Below are 16036 nucleotides of genomic sequence, written 5' to 3' on the forward strand. Positions count from 1 at the left end.
GGAGAGCTTAAGAGGATCAAGAAAGCAAAGAATTTTTTGTGGTACTTTCCCGAAAAAAAAAAAAAATTGCAACACAATTTATTGACAAAAACCTCAATCGTTGGTAAAAATTAGTTTATCTTTGACCCAAAAAGACAAAGGCAATCCAAAATAAGATACTATTGAGATATATTAGGGCTAGCATTAGCCATGAGGTTCCCACAAATGGATAGGTCTTATGCAACTGAAGAAGCTATTTGTTGTGAACCTCGGTGGATTTGGCCAAAAGCAAGCGAGCATATGAAGGTCTAACCATGGAATCCAAACATGGTTTTTTTTTTTTTTTTTTTTTTTTTCACCAGAAATCTTTGTTGGTCCATATGCCCATTTTTTATCCAAAATCGTGGGTTATAATACTCGGTGCCAAATCGCAAAATTTTATTTTTTCACCGAAAATTTTCTATTCTCAAATCATGATTTTTAAGCATTTCTTGTACTAATGAAATACAAATATTTCAAACCGATTCTCTCTCTCTCAAGAAGAGGGCGGCTAGGGTTTCTTTGGGTAAGCTTGGAGGCTCTTGTCCGGCGGCTCCCGTGCCGTTAGGGATGGCAATGGGGGCGGGTTAGGGATGGGGATCACAATACCATCCCCATCCCCGGGGTCAAAACTGTCCCCGCCCCAATCCCCAATAAAAATATATTGGAGATTCCCCGTCCCCATCCCCATTGGGGACTAAACCTCCAAACCCGCCCCAAATCCCCAATAAGAATTTAATAAATAAAATAATTTTTTCTCATATTGCCTTTTATAAATTCAAAATCTACAACAAATAAATTTAAAATATGATTAAATTCATAAATCATAATTCAGTGAGTGCAAAAGTCAAAACACCATTAAAGTAAAAGGGTAGCTATTAAAGTAAAGTAGTAAATGTATATATTTGTGATTTATATTATAAAAAATAAATTTAAAAAATATATATATATAAGTTAAATATATGTATATATTATTGGGGCGGGTTTGGGGATGGGGATCACAATACCATCCCCACCCCATCCCCAATCTTAGATAGCGGGGATTGGGGATCCCCATCCCCATTTCCCATTTGTCCCCGAATTCTCCCCCCATTAGGGGCGGGTATCCAATGGAGCTCCGCCCCGCTGGGGATTTTTGTCATCCCTACGTGCCGTGCCAGGCTTTTAGCCTTGTCGGTGAGCGGTGAGTGCAGCCGGGCGGGGACCTTTTTTGATGGCCGTTTCTCAGCCTCTTGCTGCAGTGGCGTGGCTCGAACCTTGATGAGCTTGCAAGCCTTGTGGTGGTCCTGCGTCTTCTGATAGCTTAGAGGCTGTGGTGGGAGTAGTCTGGTGGTACCGACATTCTGTCCCTTGATTGGCGATGGCTGGCAGGATAGTGTGAGGTGGGGTTTTGACGGGCTCTTTTGGATCGAAGTTCTCCGATCTGATATGGGTGCTTTAGAATCATGCGAGGAGAAGGTGTTTTGGGGGAGGTGGTGCTTCTTGTCGGCGTGCTGGCGATAATGGAGGAGTGGATGGTGGCCAACGGCTACTCGTGGCGGTGGCCAGAGTCTTGTAACAGTGGTGGAGGCGTGGTGGCTGCTGCAGCTTGGAGTTGGCTAGGGTTTGAGTGTTTTTGGGTCTGGGCTTTGCTTGGGGCCCAACTTCATTTTTTTTGTTATTTCTTTTTGTCTAATAAGGCTCCCTCTTTTACGGGTGGGTGCAGTAGGCCTTGGCCTTTTATACCTTGTTTCTCTAGGACGTTACAATGTGCCCAAAGATCAGTACTGATGTACACCATGAGGGTCTTAGGCAGATGTACTGATTTTTTTGGTGTTGTAGCTTCTTAGTGTTCAAGGCGCAGCAGTCTAGGCTAGTAGTCATTTTTATGTGCAATCAGTGCACTACTTGAGCAATGATTGTAATATGAGGGGTGTTTGTACCCTTCATGCTTGACCGAGTGAGGTCGTATGATTTTATATCAATGGATTAGTTTTCTGTTCCCCTAAATATATATATATATATATATATATTTATCAACCCGATTGTTTTTTACAATTTTCAAAATTATAAAGCTAAAAATTCAAGATTTTGGCCTTTCGTCAATATGATACCTCACAAAATCACTCTTTATGACTATTCAACTTATGATGCATGAGTAGCATCGACAAGGTTTTGCATATTTTGACTTTTTTTTTTTTTTTTGTATAAAACAAATAGAGGATAAGGCAATATTAGCACCTCGTTAGCGGTCTTTGCGCGGAGATTCTACCCTCCCAGTAAAGGGGAAGGGACCACTACACCCGGAAACCCACCGCCCATGCCTCTATTTTAGTTTATTGAATAAAAAAGAAAAAATGTACAATAGGGGAGAGGGGGACATAAACCAAAACCCCTCCCAAAAACAAAAAAGAACAACCCGAAACAAAAACCTGGAAACTACTAAGGACGCCCAAAAATAAGAACCAACAAACAACAGTCCTTTGGAGGCCAAACAACAACAACGAACCAGAAACCAGTGACATAATCCAGCGCTTTTGACATGTTGAGTTAGCATTATCGTTGATCAGGCCTTTCAGAATTGATCATTGGATCACACCAATTGGCCCTGTCTCAGGCCAAGAGCTATATAGCAAAAAAAAAAAAAAAAAAAACTGATAGCAGTTGACCCAACGACAACGGTCGTAAATCCAACGCCACTAGGGTCATATTATGGGTGTGTTTGGTATGACTGTGCTTTTAAGAAACTAGTTTTTGCTTATTTATAAGAATAAGTGGCTGAAAAGCAAAGTAGGTGATTGTTTGGTAAACTGAATTTTTATAAGTGTTGTGAGTGCTAAAAACAACGGGTCAGTGGCAAAGTGTTTGGTAAACTCAAAACTAAAAGTGCTGTGAATTTGTAGAATGACTGATGTAGACATGAAATAATTTTTTGCCTTAATTGTTTGGTAATATAATGTAGTTCAAGGTTTTAATTTTGATTATGGTGTGATTTAATTTTGGACAACCGAATTCTAGTTTTTTAGTTCATTTTACCTAATGCACAATAATAATCAATTGGAAATCAATTGAATGCAAACCATGATCAATCTTTGTACATCAATTTATCAAATACTGAATGTAAGGAACATTGTTATCGCTTTCATACATTTCAAGTTTCTTAGATAATATAACTTGTTGCGTTGCTTAGTATTCCGCTTGATCTCCCAATGACTCTGAATTAATACCAGCCGCAGTGTTTTCCTATTGGAATTCCAGTTCCAAGAACTCCAAGGTCACCTAGGCCAAGAATACAATTACCATTATCATGTCTACGTGTAACATAGCTGCATGATTATCAAAATAAATACAAACAACAGTAACTTGAATTACATGGTAACTATCAATTACCAGCAGTAGAAGAACTCCTTGGGTGTTCAATCTTACCCTTGATAGCCCTTGGGTGTTCTCATCTTTTAGGAGTAAAGGAAAGACACAGCAAGGCTGCACCAGGTAACTCCCTCGCATCATCCATTCTCAGAGGAAGATACAAATATGCTATGCAGGTCACAAATAACAAGAGCACCGAGTGAGAGAGAGGAACAGAAGACGCCGGTCGTGTAGTTCCTTCAAGTTCATGAGGGTACCCGATGGTATATTTTCCTTCAAGGTCACGAGGGCACCCAATGGTATTTTCAAAAATTCATTAAACAATGAGGCCCCAGTGTTTGAAAGCCGAGAAGCGGGCTGTTAGGAACTTTACCAAAACCACCAAAGTGGGTTGTGCTTGTGCTTATAAGCAGGGGAGCTTCCAAACGCAGCCTCAGGGTCGGACGCGCGAACTCAGTTTCGATTCCTAACTCAAATTCCAAACAACAATTCGCGGCTTCTACCAATTCATCTCAATCCAATTCCAATTGCTCTTCAAGTCTCAGAATTCAAATTCCAAGTTCGGCGATTTACCATTCTATGCTACTGATTTTGGGTTTTAATCCAGGGTTTTTATTCCACCCTTGAGCCACTGATCGGTGTGTATTAGACAATGACAATGTAAGTACATAGTTTATTTTCTGCAAATTATTATTCTTTATGATTATTTGGTTTCTGGGTAATTGAAATCAGTATATGATTATTCTGAAAGGATCCTACTTTATGATACTTGTGTGAGTTCATTGATTTGGGTTGGTCTGATTTTGTGTATTTAGGGGAGGTGTTAAGTTGGAACTTCGTTGTCCCAAAAAAGTATACAGTGTTGCAATTGACCCTAACCCTGATTGGACCTTTGAGGATCTAGTTTCGGAGCTAAATGCCCTCGAAATCAAGATCAACAGCGGTTCTAAGGTCCCACTCCCTTTTGCTAAAGATAAATCAAGGTGTGTATGGATATTTGTGATTCATCTTTTGCTACTAATGGCTGAAGAGCTTGCTTTTCTGAGATTTGTCTCTGCTGCATTATTTAGGGATATATCCAATTGGAAGAGTAATGGGAGAAATTCTAGCAGCCCGTTTGTTATGCGTGTGTTTGAGGATGACATGGACGACATTGACGCCGAAGATGAGGAGGTTCATGATCAGAAATCCATGGTTGCTAAACGGTTTAATTTTGATGAACTCTATCTCAGGTATGCAATAAAATCATGCACTTGAGTTTTTTTTCTTTCTTTTTTTCTTCCCCATTTGCACTTGTAGCTTGTTATCTTTATTATCATATATGCTAAGCATTGAAGATCAGTCATTGAAGATAGTCTGGATATCTTTTACTTATCTTCCTAAATTTCTATTAGAGATTTAGCTTCAGAAGTCTTTTCACTATAGTAATTTAGGTATTTTACTGACCCCTATTAAAAGGTATGATTTATGGTTCATTTTATCTTTCTATCTTTTAGTGACAGTGATGATTCTGGTGACGAATCATCTTTTGGCGCCGAACCTTACCTAATGGAGAAGGTTGATCTAGTGGAAAGTGGTTTGCTCGAGCTATCCCGTGAACATCAGTTCAAAGTTAAGGTGTGTAGCTATGTAGGTGGTTTAAGCGTCTTGCTATTTTTCACTTGTTTATGGTGTATCATAGTCTTCAAGAATCGTTTGCTACACTATATATATGTATTTCGCTATATGATATTCAGTATGTTCACAAACTCTCGTCCTTTGTGCTATTATAATAACTACTCATTTCTGGTGGTATCCCTGTACCCTCTGTCTCCCTGTCCCAAAAGTTCTTCTTGTTACAACTAATGTAAGGAGATAGGATGTTCATTTCGCTATTTTGTTGAGGCTGCATTAATACAAATTTCCATTTAATCTGTTCATAGTGAAGTATTTACTTTGTTGACTTTGTAAGACACATTAGAGAAGCTCATGCTTTATTATGTGTCAATGCACAGCATATACATTTGAATTTTGGTTTGTGTTTGTGGTCTTTCATCCTTGGTGTATTAATAGTTGTGATTGGCTTGACTTGCAGGAGGAAATTAGGAACCAAATATCAGCATTAGAGACAGATCTGAAGAGTGAAACTGACAAGTCTATTTCTGCACTTGTTCGAGTTGAGAAATATAGAAAAGAAAGATCTGAAATGGATAGAAAACTAGACACTCAATATCAACGCAAGATGTAAGATTGCATGTTTCAATTTTTTCTCCCAAAAGTACTGTTCATGACAATTTGTTCCTATTGTTTAATCTGACATAAGTGTAATCATGTCTTAATTACCTAAGCTTTCTGATTCCATTTAAGAAAACCTTACTATTAAAATAAAATATTAAAGACAACATTAAATCTGAAATTCCTTATTTAATGCTCTTTTATTATTTCTTGGTTCCCAGTAATCTCTCCATCCTTGTTTTTTCCTTTTTACTAGTTAAATCCATAGATATTCAAGGAAACAGTTTTAACAATTCCTTGTAATACCCTGTAGAGCGGAAGCACTTGATAATCACTTAACTGTTGTCCAGCGAGACCTTGAAGTCAGATCTCAAATAGAAGAAAGAAAAATAAGAATTGATGCAGCTTATGAAGATGCTAAACGAAAGGAAGCTGAAGAAAAGCTTCGACAAGAACGAGCTAAAGCAGAAGCTGAGGTCTTTTGGCTTATTCTTTATCTATACCATAATTACTTTCTTGGTTAATTTTATGATATTGTGTATTCAATTCTGCCCTGTTATGTTATGTCTTTACCTGTCCTCTTTGATGTGTTGCACAGATATTTTTTTTTTGTTTTCAGTCTCAGAGTTGCAATTCAAGTAAAAGCTGTTCCGTAAACTTTAGGGCAAAGAAAAGAAATGAACTTTAGGGTACTTGGTTGGTATCTAGTGTTCCACACCAATTTCCTCAAATCCCACATTTGTGCTAGAAAAGCATTCCTCTGAATGCAACTGACCTATCTCAGTTAAATTCCAGTTAGCTATTCCGTTCGTCTGCATCAGCTATTCCATTCATCCCGTCTTCCCATAGCCATAACTGGTTTGCCAGACATCTTGCCATGTTGTCCTTGGTACCTCTGTCCCGTATATATATTGTTTTCCATAAAAGAGCTCTGGTGTATATACTGGATCTTTAAGCAGTCTTACACAATTACTAATTACTAATAAGATAGTATTATAAGTGCAGGCAAAAAGAGTTGAGGAAGCAAAAAGAGCTGAGGAAGCAAAAAGAGCTGCTTTGGAAGCTCAGAGAAGAGCAGCTAATGAAGCTGCAGCAAAAAAAGCTTCTGAAGCCTCAAAGAGGCCTGATACTGATGCCAATTTGGGAACTTCTAATGCTCAATCCGGTGGACCTCAAGTAAATAAGCCAGCAGCAGGAGGTATTCCTCATAAATGGGAAAGAGAAACTCTCTTAAACCTTTGTTTCATCATTGCATTTTCAGTTGTTCATTGAAGAAAATGTTCCATCATCTAAGGCATGAACTTGGTTATCTGATGGCAGCTAACAAAATCAGGGCAGCTGAAAGTGCTTTAAATTTAGAGCAGAGGAGACTACAAAAGTTAAAACAGTTGGATGAAGAAGTCCAGGCACTAAGATCAAGTTCCAACGAGGTCTGCTGGCACACTAACTTTAACCTCTGAAGGCTTTATTGTATTAGTTTTTGAATCAAGGATTGGTGCTGTTCTTTTCACTAGTTGTTTACAACTACCAATTAGGGTTAATATATGTTTGAATTACTATTTCTGGAGCTTGCTATTAGAATGCATATCGTTGTGGATTCCTTTTCCTAAATGCATTCTCTGCATCTTAAATATTTTTCTTTTCATACCGTTTCCTGTTTTTGATGATTTTTATTATAATATCATTATGGAATTGTTGCACGCCAGTTATTCTAATCTTCTCTTTTATATTTTAATCTCTACTTTTATGCTAGTTTTTCATGTCATGTTTTTATTTATTTATTTATTTTATTTTATTTTAGAATTTTGGGAAGTACGAGAGGCAAATTGCTAAGTTGATCCAACAAATTACAGGAACAACAGAAAATGTCAGGTGAGCTGGATGCGCAATTACATAATGTTGCTGGTTGACATTCTTTTAATGCTTTGCTTTGTTCTGTAATACTACTTACTGTATTGAATTTCTGCACATGTGCCATCTAGTTGCTTTCATAGTGGGTTTGGTACATGCATTATGGCTTGAAAAATTTTCTCTGTTTTGCTCATTTAAGTAGAAGACTGACAGGATGATATTTCTGGTCTTGCATGAAGTTTGCTATTAGTTAGGATTTTTGTAGGCCAATCACCTACTCCTTTCAACTTCATTTTGTACTATGTTTTTCCATCATTAAAGCCATGTCCAAAACTAAACCCTGGTTTTCCATCATGTCCTTTATAGCCATACTCTCTTAGTTCACTACAATAATATTTCCCATGTACCATTTCTTTTTCTTAAAAAAGAACTGTAACTCTGATACTGTTATCATAAAACTAAGCCATATCAATATGATCAAGATACTTTAGTTGTATAAAGTTGAAGCTCTTACTCTTAATGCTACGAGAAAAATTATTTTGAAGATGTAAGTAATGTACTTTTTGCAGACAAAAAGAATATGATCTACTCAAGATCTTTTGCGATGCACGTTGCCCGCAATCTATCAAAACTGCAGCATTGGCAAAGAAGGTAATGTCAATTGTTTGACCTGCAAAACACGCCCATTTCTCGTTCCTTAATTACATGTGTATTGGGGTACAATGTCCAGGATTTGTACAGATTCCTGTACATGAAATCTATAGTTTTCTATTTATAGTATCAGAATGCTCCACTTTTGTTTGGATATCATGCTGTTATCATGCTTTTTTGACATTCCACTTCCTCTAATAGGACAGGTACTAATGTTAAAACTATGCTGAATGGTTGATTATTTGGATATTACAGGTCGTCTCCAACTGTAAACGCCCGGGGAATCCTGCATTTGCACAAGCATTCGTCATTGTTCGCATTACTTCAAAGGTACAACTTGATGATAGAGCACGTTGTTAATGAAAGAGATTACCATCTCTTTTCATGTGTTTGCATGTGGACATTTATGTAGATGATGTCCTTATGGTTCAAATGTATTTCCGTAATGATATTATTTGTACCATTTAACATAGATCATGCTACATTTTTGTATATGTGAATCAGGTTCCACATGCAATGGACCTTATCCTTGCTGAGTTACACAAAGCTTGCATCTATACAGTTCCAAAGCACTACTCACGGGTAAGTGAATCTCTTAAGTCTTAATTGACATAAGTCTTTTAATTGTCTTTTGCCTCTCTATTTGATCCTTAGTCCCATTTAGTTGATCAATAAGTGGGTGTATAGAAAAGTTCTCTTTTGATTTGTTATCAATTTGATACAAACCATGGAACCTTATCCACTCTTGGTTGGTTTTGATTATGAAGAGGAGATGTGAAAACTTTTAGCAAAGATTAAGTCTAGTATAATTTAGATCTTATTTACAGGAGACATATATACCTATTTTTATGTCAAAGTCACACAATAAGGAGTAGAGATGCTGAACTGGTGTTCAATCCATGGATTGATTGTTTAAAAGTTCATGATTGTTAATCTGCAACCTGCAGATTCTCACTTTCTCCTGTTTACCTTCTCAAGTTGTTTGTTCAGAAAAGATCAAACGCTCTTTGAGATTATTATTACTATTACTTTTTTTGACTTTGCAATGATTTTTATTGAATTTGAGGAGGAAGAGGAATAAAATAACCAAAATAAAGCTTTGATTTGACCCTTTTTTCGTTCCTTTCTTTTCTCTAGGAGACACTGCTGCTAGCCTTCATCACATCAACATTGGCAACATGTCATTGCATATATAATGCTGCAGACATGGTGCTGTGGTCGAGGTTGGCATCAGAATCTTCCCTATTGTGGTTGAGTTGATGTGTTTGGCAGTTATGAACGGAATTCCTTGCATTTTCAATACTTTAGCAATCATAATTGCTCTTTGGACCTAGCATTAGATGTTAAAAAGGTCTTACAACCAGAGATATGTGGTGCAGATTATTCACTTCGCCAATTAAGATTATTATCTGCATCATGTTTCAACGTTCAACCTTAAAAGACACTTCTATATCCTAGTTCTTGTTTTGATTAGAAGATGAATTCCAACTTCTGAGTAGCTAATAATTAATGCGAAAGAGTCTAGTGATGGCTGTATTGTATGAACTTATTTGCTGCTAGGAGGGAACATTAATAGGTGACCATGGCATGCTGTGGAGTTGACAACGTTGCTGGCCATAGATTTTGGACATTGACACTTTTTTTTTTTATGTTCTTTTTGTGGATACTCTTACGGATTATGAATTTTTAACTACTGCAGTCAGCATTTGGATCAAATGAGGCTTATTATAAAGCTCTTGGATTCCAAGAAGATGATGAAGGAAAGATTGAGAGCGTTGACAGTTATTTGACACGATTAGAATCTTATATGAAGCTATATGGGGCACTTGTTCAGGTTTGTCCATACGATTCATGCTTAAGTTTTGAAATGTATTCTAGCAATTGTTAGTTATGGTTAATACGATCTAGTTTGCTGGTATGCGCTAAGCATCTTACTTGAACTGTTTTAGCAGACGGAGATCGATAATGTACATGGCCTGAAAGAAGGTTGGGCATGGCTTGCAAGGTTTGTGAATGCTCTTCCTGCGAACAGATATACTGCCGTTGCACTTGCAGCATTCCTACGTGTAAGTTGTTACGGAAAGTTCACGTACTGTAAAAAAAAACAAAATAGGAGAAAATGCTATGACCTAATACATTGAATGTTTTAACAGATGGCGGGTTATTCTCTCTTCAGAAAGTATAGAAATCAATTCGTGAAGTTGTTGAACATGGTTGCAGACAACTTCTTGAATGCACTAAAAGAACAAGGAGATTCACAGCTAAGCCCAGTTATTGTAGAAATTGACTCCTACATAAAGGACAGGGAATTCCTTCGTGAGCCTGAGGGAAGGCAATTGAAGAGCAATTTGCAATCAGATCTTTCTGTGCCGTAAACTAGATTACCAACAGTATTGCTTTCAGAGAACGTGTCAGTTTGGTTTTCGGTCACGCTCTGTATTTGTATGATTTGGTATTTATCCCCGGTGAATGGAATACGTGAATTTCAGAAATGACGTGCATAATTTGCTGCCACTTGACTTGGGAGGGATCATGGATGAAATGGTTAAGCAAAATCAAGCTGCAGTCCAGTCCGGATTTGAACAAAAAATTTTAATGGAATGAACCAAGCCAAAGATCCCATCATATGCAAAGTTTCCTTGGCGATCTTAGCTGAAGTTAATTTCTGATCGTGCATGTTTACTCTCATGTTTCTCTTCTTCGGTTGAACAAGAATATCGATTTTTAGTAAGCTCATTCTTCAAACGTCAAATGGTTTTAGCAAGAGGAAATCATAAATATTGCAAAACTTTAGCATCATGTGTCAAATTCTGTCAGACTCGCCTCTAAATTTTTCCAAATTCGTATCTGTTTTTCAAAATATTATAGAAGACAAAACCAATCAAATCAAGAAAAAACAAAAGAGAGAAGGATGGCCCGGACCAGTGGCCAACTCTGATCTAATCCTAAATTTTCCTTATAAACAAGATCATCAAGCATGACAGTGGTTTACTTTACAAAGAGGCTTCTAATGGAAATGTTCAGTTTAAACCTGAAACAAGCTCACTTCCATCAGGAAACACATCAACCAAGACAGTGTAGAGTACTCCTGCACATCCCAGAACTATCCATCTTTTAGCAAAGAGCATCCGGAGACATCATATTTTCTGATGGCATGTAATTACATTATGCAAATGATAATGATACTCCTCCGCTTTGTGCCCCAGGTACATAAGCATTTGATCCAGCTTTCACTCAACTGACGCATAACTCACGAGATTATCTGAGCACTAACATTCTTGGCTATGTGCAGAAAATTCGGCCTAAAAGAGTTTTATTCTAGTTTGGATTGAACTCCGGCAAATGGGGCATGCTTGGAGGTATTCTCCACAGTCACAACAAGTCTGCAACACAAAACCAGGACCAAAAAATTACTAATAAACAAAAGATCCACAATCTCAATATGCATCCTTATTGTAACTTAATGTCATGAAACGATGCATAGAGAAAATAGTCTACCTGATGCCCACAACCGAAGGCCATGTCTTTCGGATTAGTAAGACAGATGGGGCAAACCTGCATTATGAGAAAAACAAAAAGATAAGAGGTGGTAAGGTGATTGTGTATTTATTTGTTGATGAATCTATAACTAGATCGTTGATGCATAAGCACCTGATTATCATATGTTGAACGAGGAGGTGCGCTGACTCCTGCATCATATCCAGTATGAGGAGGAGCTGTCCGCTGCTGAAAACTGCTTGAGCCGTGTCCAGTATAAGGTCTAGTGTTGTTTCTAAAGGAAGAGACTGCAGCAGGTGGGGGAAGAGGAATTCTGTCCGGGGAATTCCCATTTCGTACTCTGCGTGATCAAGGAAACAGGTTTTCGTATTATTACAAGTAAAGATCAAACTGGAAAAAAAGTACTACTTGCATGTTAAGCTTGAATTTTTACCCCAATAGGTCTAGCGCTATTGTGGCCTTATATTGGGAAGGTATTTCCATCAAGGCTGAAAGAGCAAATTCTGTCTGCTTTCTCGATAGATCCACATTCTTTGACATGATTTCGGTAAAGTTCACAAACTACAACATCAAGAAAATTAGTCATTGAGAATTATAACACAATTAAGAGGGTGTGAACGTACATGACAAGTAACCTACTTTTGGATAACTAAGTGACACCATTACTCACCTGCAAGTTATCAAATGCCCGAGAAGGGATGTTGTCATCGAATTCCTTCATCAGGTCCCAGGGCCCATCTCCAACCCCGACTAATACAATAGACAAGGGGTAATTGCTGCCAAAAAAAACAAGCATATGAAAGTATAGGTCAGCAACCAAAATCTTGTTATGGAAGATCTCCGCTGAGGTTATAAGAAAGTGTTAATATATAGGAAAATTTACCTTGCTCTTACAATTGCATTAATTGTCCTTTGTTCTTGTGGGCTTAGTTGACCAGGTTGTGTATCAATACTTCTTGTCACCTATGACAATGACAATATTTCGTAAGGCAATAGGAAGCAACAACTAGACTAAGATTTTTGCTTCTGAGAACGAACTAGAGGTATTGTAATTCAATAGTTCAAAATCATGCTCATTCTCTCTGGTGAGTCCTGTTCTAATATATAGCTTAAACCAAAGTACCTGACCATCGGCAATGATCAGCAAAACATGGTATTGGCCTCCACTTTGCTCAACAATAGTCATTGCCATCTCAATAATGGGTGCAAAAGATGTAGGTCCTGCAATAAGGAAACAACAACAGGAATGTTCAACTTCATGATGCAACAGATATTGACCAAGTGGAACAGTTAGAGGCTACAGCCTACAGCACCTGCAAGTCGAAGAGTTGGAACAATTTCTCTATATCGTGTCAGCACTTCCTCGAATCCAGTACAAACGCAGTCATCTGGATAGAAGCTGAAGACATCTTGATCATGTGTAGATGCTACAAGAATAGACAAGAAAGATGTCATTTTCATGGTCCAAACAACGTAGAAATAATGCTTGCGACAAAGCTTTGCATTCAATTACCATCTCCAAACCCATAGCATGGAATTAGATTATCTTCATCAAAAGCGGACAATGTCTTCCCGATAATCGATATTGCTTGTTCATAGGGATTTTGACCAGTTCCAATGTGATGCAAGCTTTTCCGACCAAATGACCTCGAACCTGTTGAAATTAATAAAGAGGCAGAAAACAAATCTTAAGCATATTGCTTGCATTACCTTCAACCAAAGAACTTATTAGCATCTCAAGTAATAAGGCTAAACCTGTCCACTCATTGCTCTTTGTGAAGTCAACGCCAACAATCAGATTAGAAGACTCTAGGCCAGCTTGTGCAAGAGCATTAGTAACCTGTGGTCAATTATATGAATAAGAATACTGGATACAGTTTAACGTTGTCATGTCAAAGCTAGATTTACACAGAGAAGTTAAAAAACATGCTGAATCAATATTGTCATTTGGTGTCACTTACTCATCACGTCAATCAATATTGTCAATTTCATTAGGTGTCACTTATTCCATGACAAATGAAGTGATTTTGTAAAGCAGGACGTACAGACACAAAAACATGCTGCATAAGTTCTAACCTCATCCAAGGAGCGATAATCGTCAGATATCTTTGAGTATTTCCTGTCCAGTCTCCTTCTTGGCAGTTGTGAGGAGGGTGCATAGTGATGCTGAGGTGTAGCAATATACGGCCCTTGCTGAGCATATGGTACTGATTCCGGGTACTGATTCCATGAGGAAGCAGAAGAAGCAGTTGAACCACTATGAGAAAACCTAGAACTCGACTCTTTGGAGCTTCTACTTCCCATCGCAAGTACAATAAGAGAATCTAGAAAATCCCCAAGTTAAGGTAACACACCAAATCTGCAATATTTATTTGCTGGGGAAAACTGAAACTTGGTTAATATAGCTAGTTGCTCTAAATGTGAATTGAGCAAGGCCGGAACATTCCTTATAGACATTTCTCAAAGTCTCACAACAAACAAAACAAGACCAAGAACATAGATATAACGCAGCCAACGGTGACTGATTCAACCGAAAACCGACCATTTGAAATCAGTTTTGTTACGAACCACTGAAATAGTTGCATAGTTTACTTCTATATGTTTCTCCATTCAAGAAACTCCCAGGCAATTTCAGGAATAAATATAATGAAAACAAGGTTCTGACTTGTGACTCAATCACAATCCTGAATGATGAACACGAATAAGTAAACTAATTCTTATTCATTAATAAATACGAAGAATATTATATGTACGTAACCCGGCCTCCAAGAAAACCAGGCACGCAACTTTTTAATTTATACACTGTTCCGTTTGAAACATGAATTAAAATGTTTTATTTGATTAACCTCAAAAAAAAAAAAATTATATGAAACGTGAATTAAAATAGGAATATGCAAATCATAAATGAATAACTAAAATAATTTCCATGTTATCCTAATGCATATAACAAATTAATAAATACTAATCAATATAAGAAAATTAAGCATCAGAATGGGGATGAATGGAAAAGCTCAACTAACAAGTAAGAGACCTCTGAAACTGGGGATGAATAAACTAATGCTAGATTAAGGAAACAACTAGGGTTAAGCAACAACTACAAGTGATCGACTAATATATACTTAATATTGGATTATTAATGATGTTCTAGAGGTTGGATGATAAGTATATCAATAGGGAGATAACAGGCAATTATGCCTTCCACAACAAGTCGAAAGGACTTTGTAACACGACTGTCATTTTCTGGGTCCAATGTTGTTGACGTCTGGGTTTATATGGTAAACTTGGGAATCACAAGGCCGACACCAAGAAGGAGTTTGAGTTTGAAAATGACGGATTTTACATTCATTCTTGGTCTCCATGAACTAGTAAATTTCCTCTTCCCAGAAAAAGAAAAGAATAGTCGGCTATTTGATGGCAAAGCCCATTTTTGACATAATATATTACCGACTATTGGGCAATGCAAATGGTTTTGGGCTAATATTGACGAGTTGGAGACCCATAATACATTACCGACTATAAGACAGTTTTATTTTTTATTTTTTAAGGGCAACAAAGCTTCAGACATCTTGTTTAGTAATTGAGTTGTGTCAATCTAGTGACCTGAGAAGATAAAACGTGTTCTATTTTAACAAAGCAAAGTGAAGAGCGTGAAGCACATAATGCTATTCTTTGCCAATGAAAAAAAATCTTGGAAACCTAAAGCCCTCATAAATCTTTCAAAACGGTAGCTGAAAATCAAAGAGAAAAATCCATTTTCCCACATAATTCGTCTACATAGGCACATTTTAAACCCTCAAGTTTGACCTAGTAAGGTTGTATGATTTATATCAATGGATATGTCTTTCGTAGCCTTAAAAAAAAAAATCTTATAGCCGTGTTGATTGACATATTCAACCGACTAATCACATTTCTATAAAATCAAAATTAAATATTCTCATCAATACTAAAATTTTCATTTTACTTCGTGATTAAAATATACAGTAGATATTAGATTTACCCATGAAGACTTGTTTCTAAGTAAGCTGTCATCCTATGTTTAGGATAGTGGTTCCATTTTAGGGCGGTATAGGGTTCGAGACTTGCATTTTAGTTTTTTGCAATTGTTTCCATTTTAGATTTTAATCGTTTTATACTTGAGAAATCGATTTGTAATATGAGTGGTCTTCGGATCCCTCAAGCTTGACCTAATAAGGTTGTATGATTTATATCGATGGATTTGTCTTCTGTTACCCTCAGAAAGGAAAAAAAAAAGAAAAAAAGTAAGCTGTCATTCTCATTAAAGGCGGCAAACGGATCGTCCCTCGCATGATTAAAGACTGGCCCGGCCAAACTAGGCCTAAAATCCAAAAGATGGGTTAGCCCAAGCACAGCCCGAAGTGCAACGAACCTACTTTAAATGGGCTCGTGTGGGTTTAAGGCCCAAAACTTACGTGGCAGCATAAGACCGGCGCGTGCA

The 16036-nt window shown here is 37.4% G+C and overlaps 2 protein-coding genes across 3 annotated transcripts; one reads left to right on the top strand and one right to left on the bottom strand.

Annotated features, from left to right (window-relative positions):
* The first annotated feature begins 3503 nt into the window (after positions 1-3503).
* On the top strand, positions 3504-10709 carry LOC112195783 (protein GLE1). 2 transcript variants are annotated; one of them, XM_024335978.2, is made up of 15 exons: positions 3504-4026; positions 4182-4349; positions 4437-4598; positions 4863-4983; positions 5441-5589; positions 5894-6056; positions 6586-6778; positions 6901-7010; positions 7382-7452; positions 8001-8082; positions 8338-8412; positions 8587-8664; positions 9782-9916; positions 10032-10148; positions 10236-10709. In XM_024335978.2, exons 1-15 carry the CDS (start codon positions 4019-4021, stop codon positions 10455-10457), a joined length of 1854 nt encoding a protein of 617 aa, XP_024191746.1. In that variant the 5' UTR covers positions 3504-4018; the 3' UTR covers positions 10458-10709. The 2 variants fall into 2 exon arrangements, with proteins under 2 accessions (XP_024191746.1, XP_024191748.1); XM_024335980.2 differs by having other exon boundaries at positions 3508-4026; positions 10035-10148.
* Positions 10710-10883: 174 nt separating this feature from the next.
* Positions 10884-14189, bottom strand: LOC112195787 (E3 ubiquitin-protein ligase RGLG2). Its single transcript, XM_024335986.2, has 11 exons — positions 13657-14189; positions 13336-13420; positions 13094-13234; positions 12894-13007; positions 12704-12801; positions 12464-12543; positions 12251-12356; positions 12014-12141; positions 11734-11920; positions 11581-11637; positions 10884-11465 (listed from the first exon to the last, which is right to left on the bottom strand). Exons 1-11 carry the CDS (start codon positions 13882-13884, stop codon positions 11385-11387), a joined length of 1305 nt encoding a protein of 434 aa, XP_024191754.1. The 5' UTR covers positions 13885-14189; the 3' UTR covers positions 10884-11384.
* Positions 14190-16036: the final 1847 nt, after the last annotated feature.

The sequence above is a fragment of the Rosa chinensis genome, chromosome 4 (genome assembly GCF_002994745.2).
Source record: "Rosa chinensis cultivar Old Blush chromosome 4, RchiOBHm-V2, whole genome shotgun sequence".
Classification (NCBI taxonomy): domain Eukaryota; kingdom Viridiplantae; phylum Streptophyta; class Magnoliopsida; order Rosales; family Rosaceae; genus Rosa; species Rosa chinensis.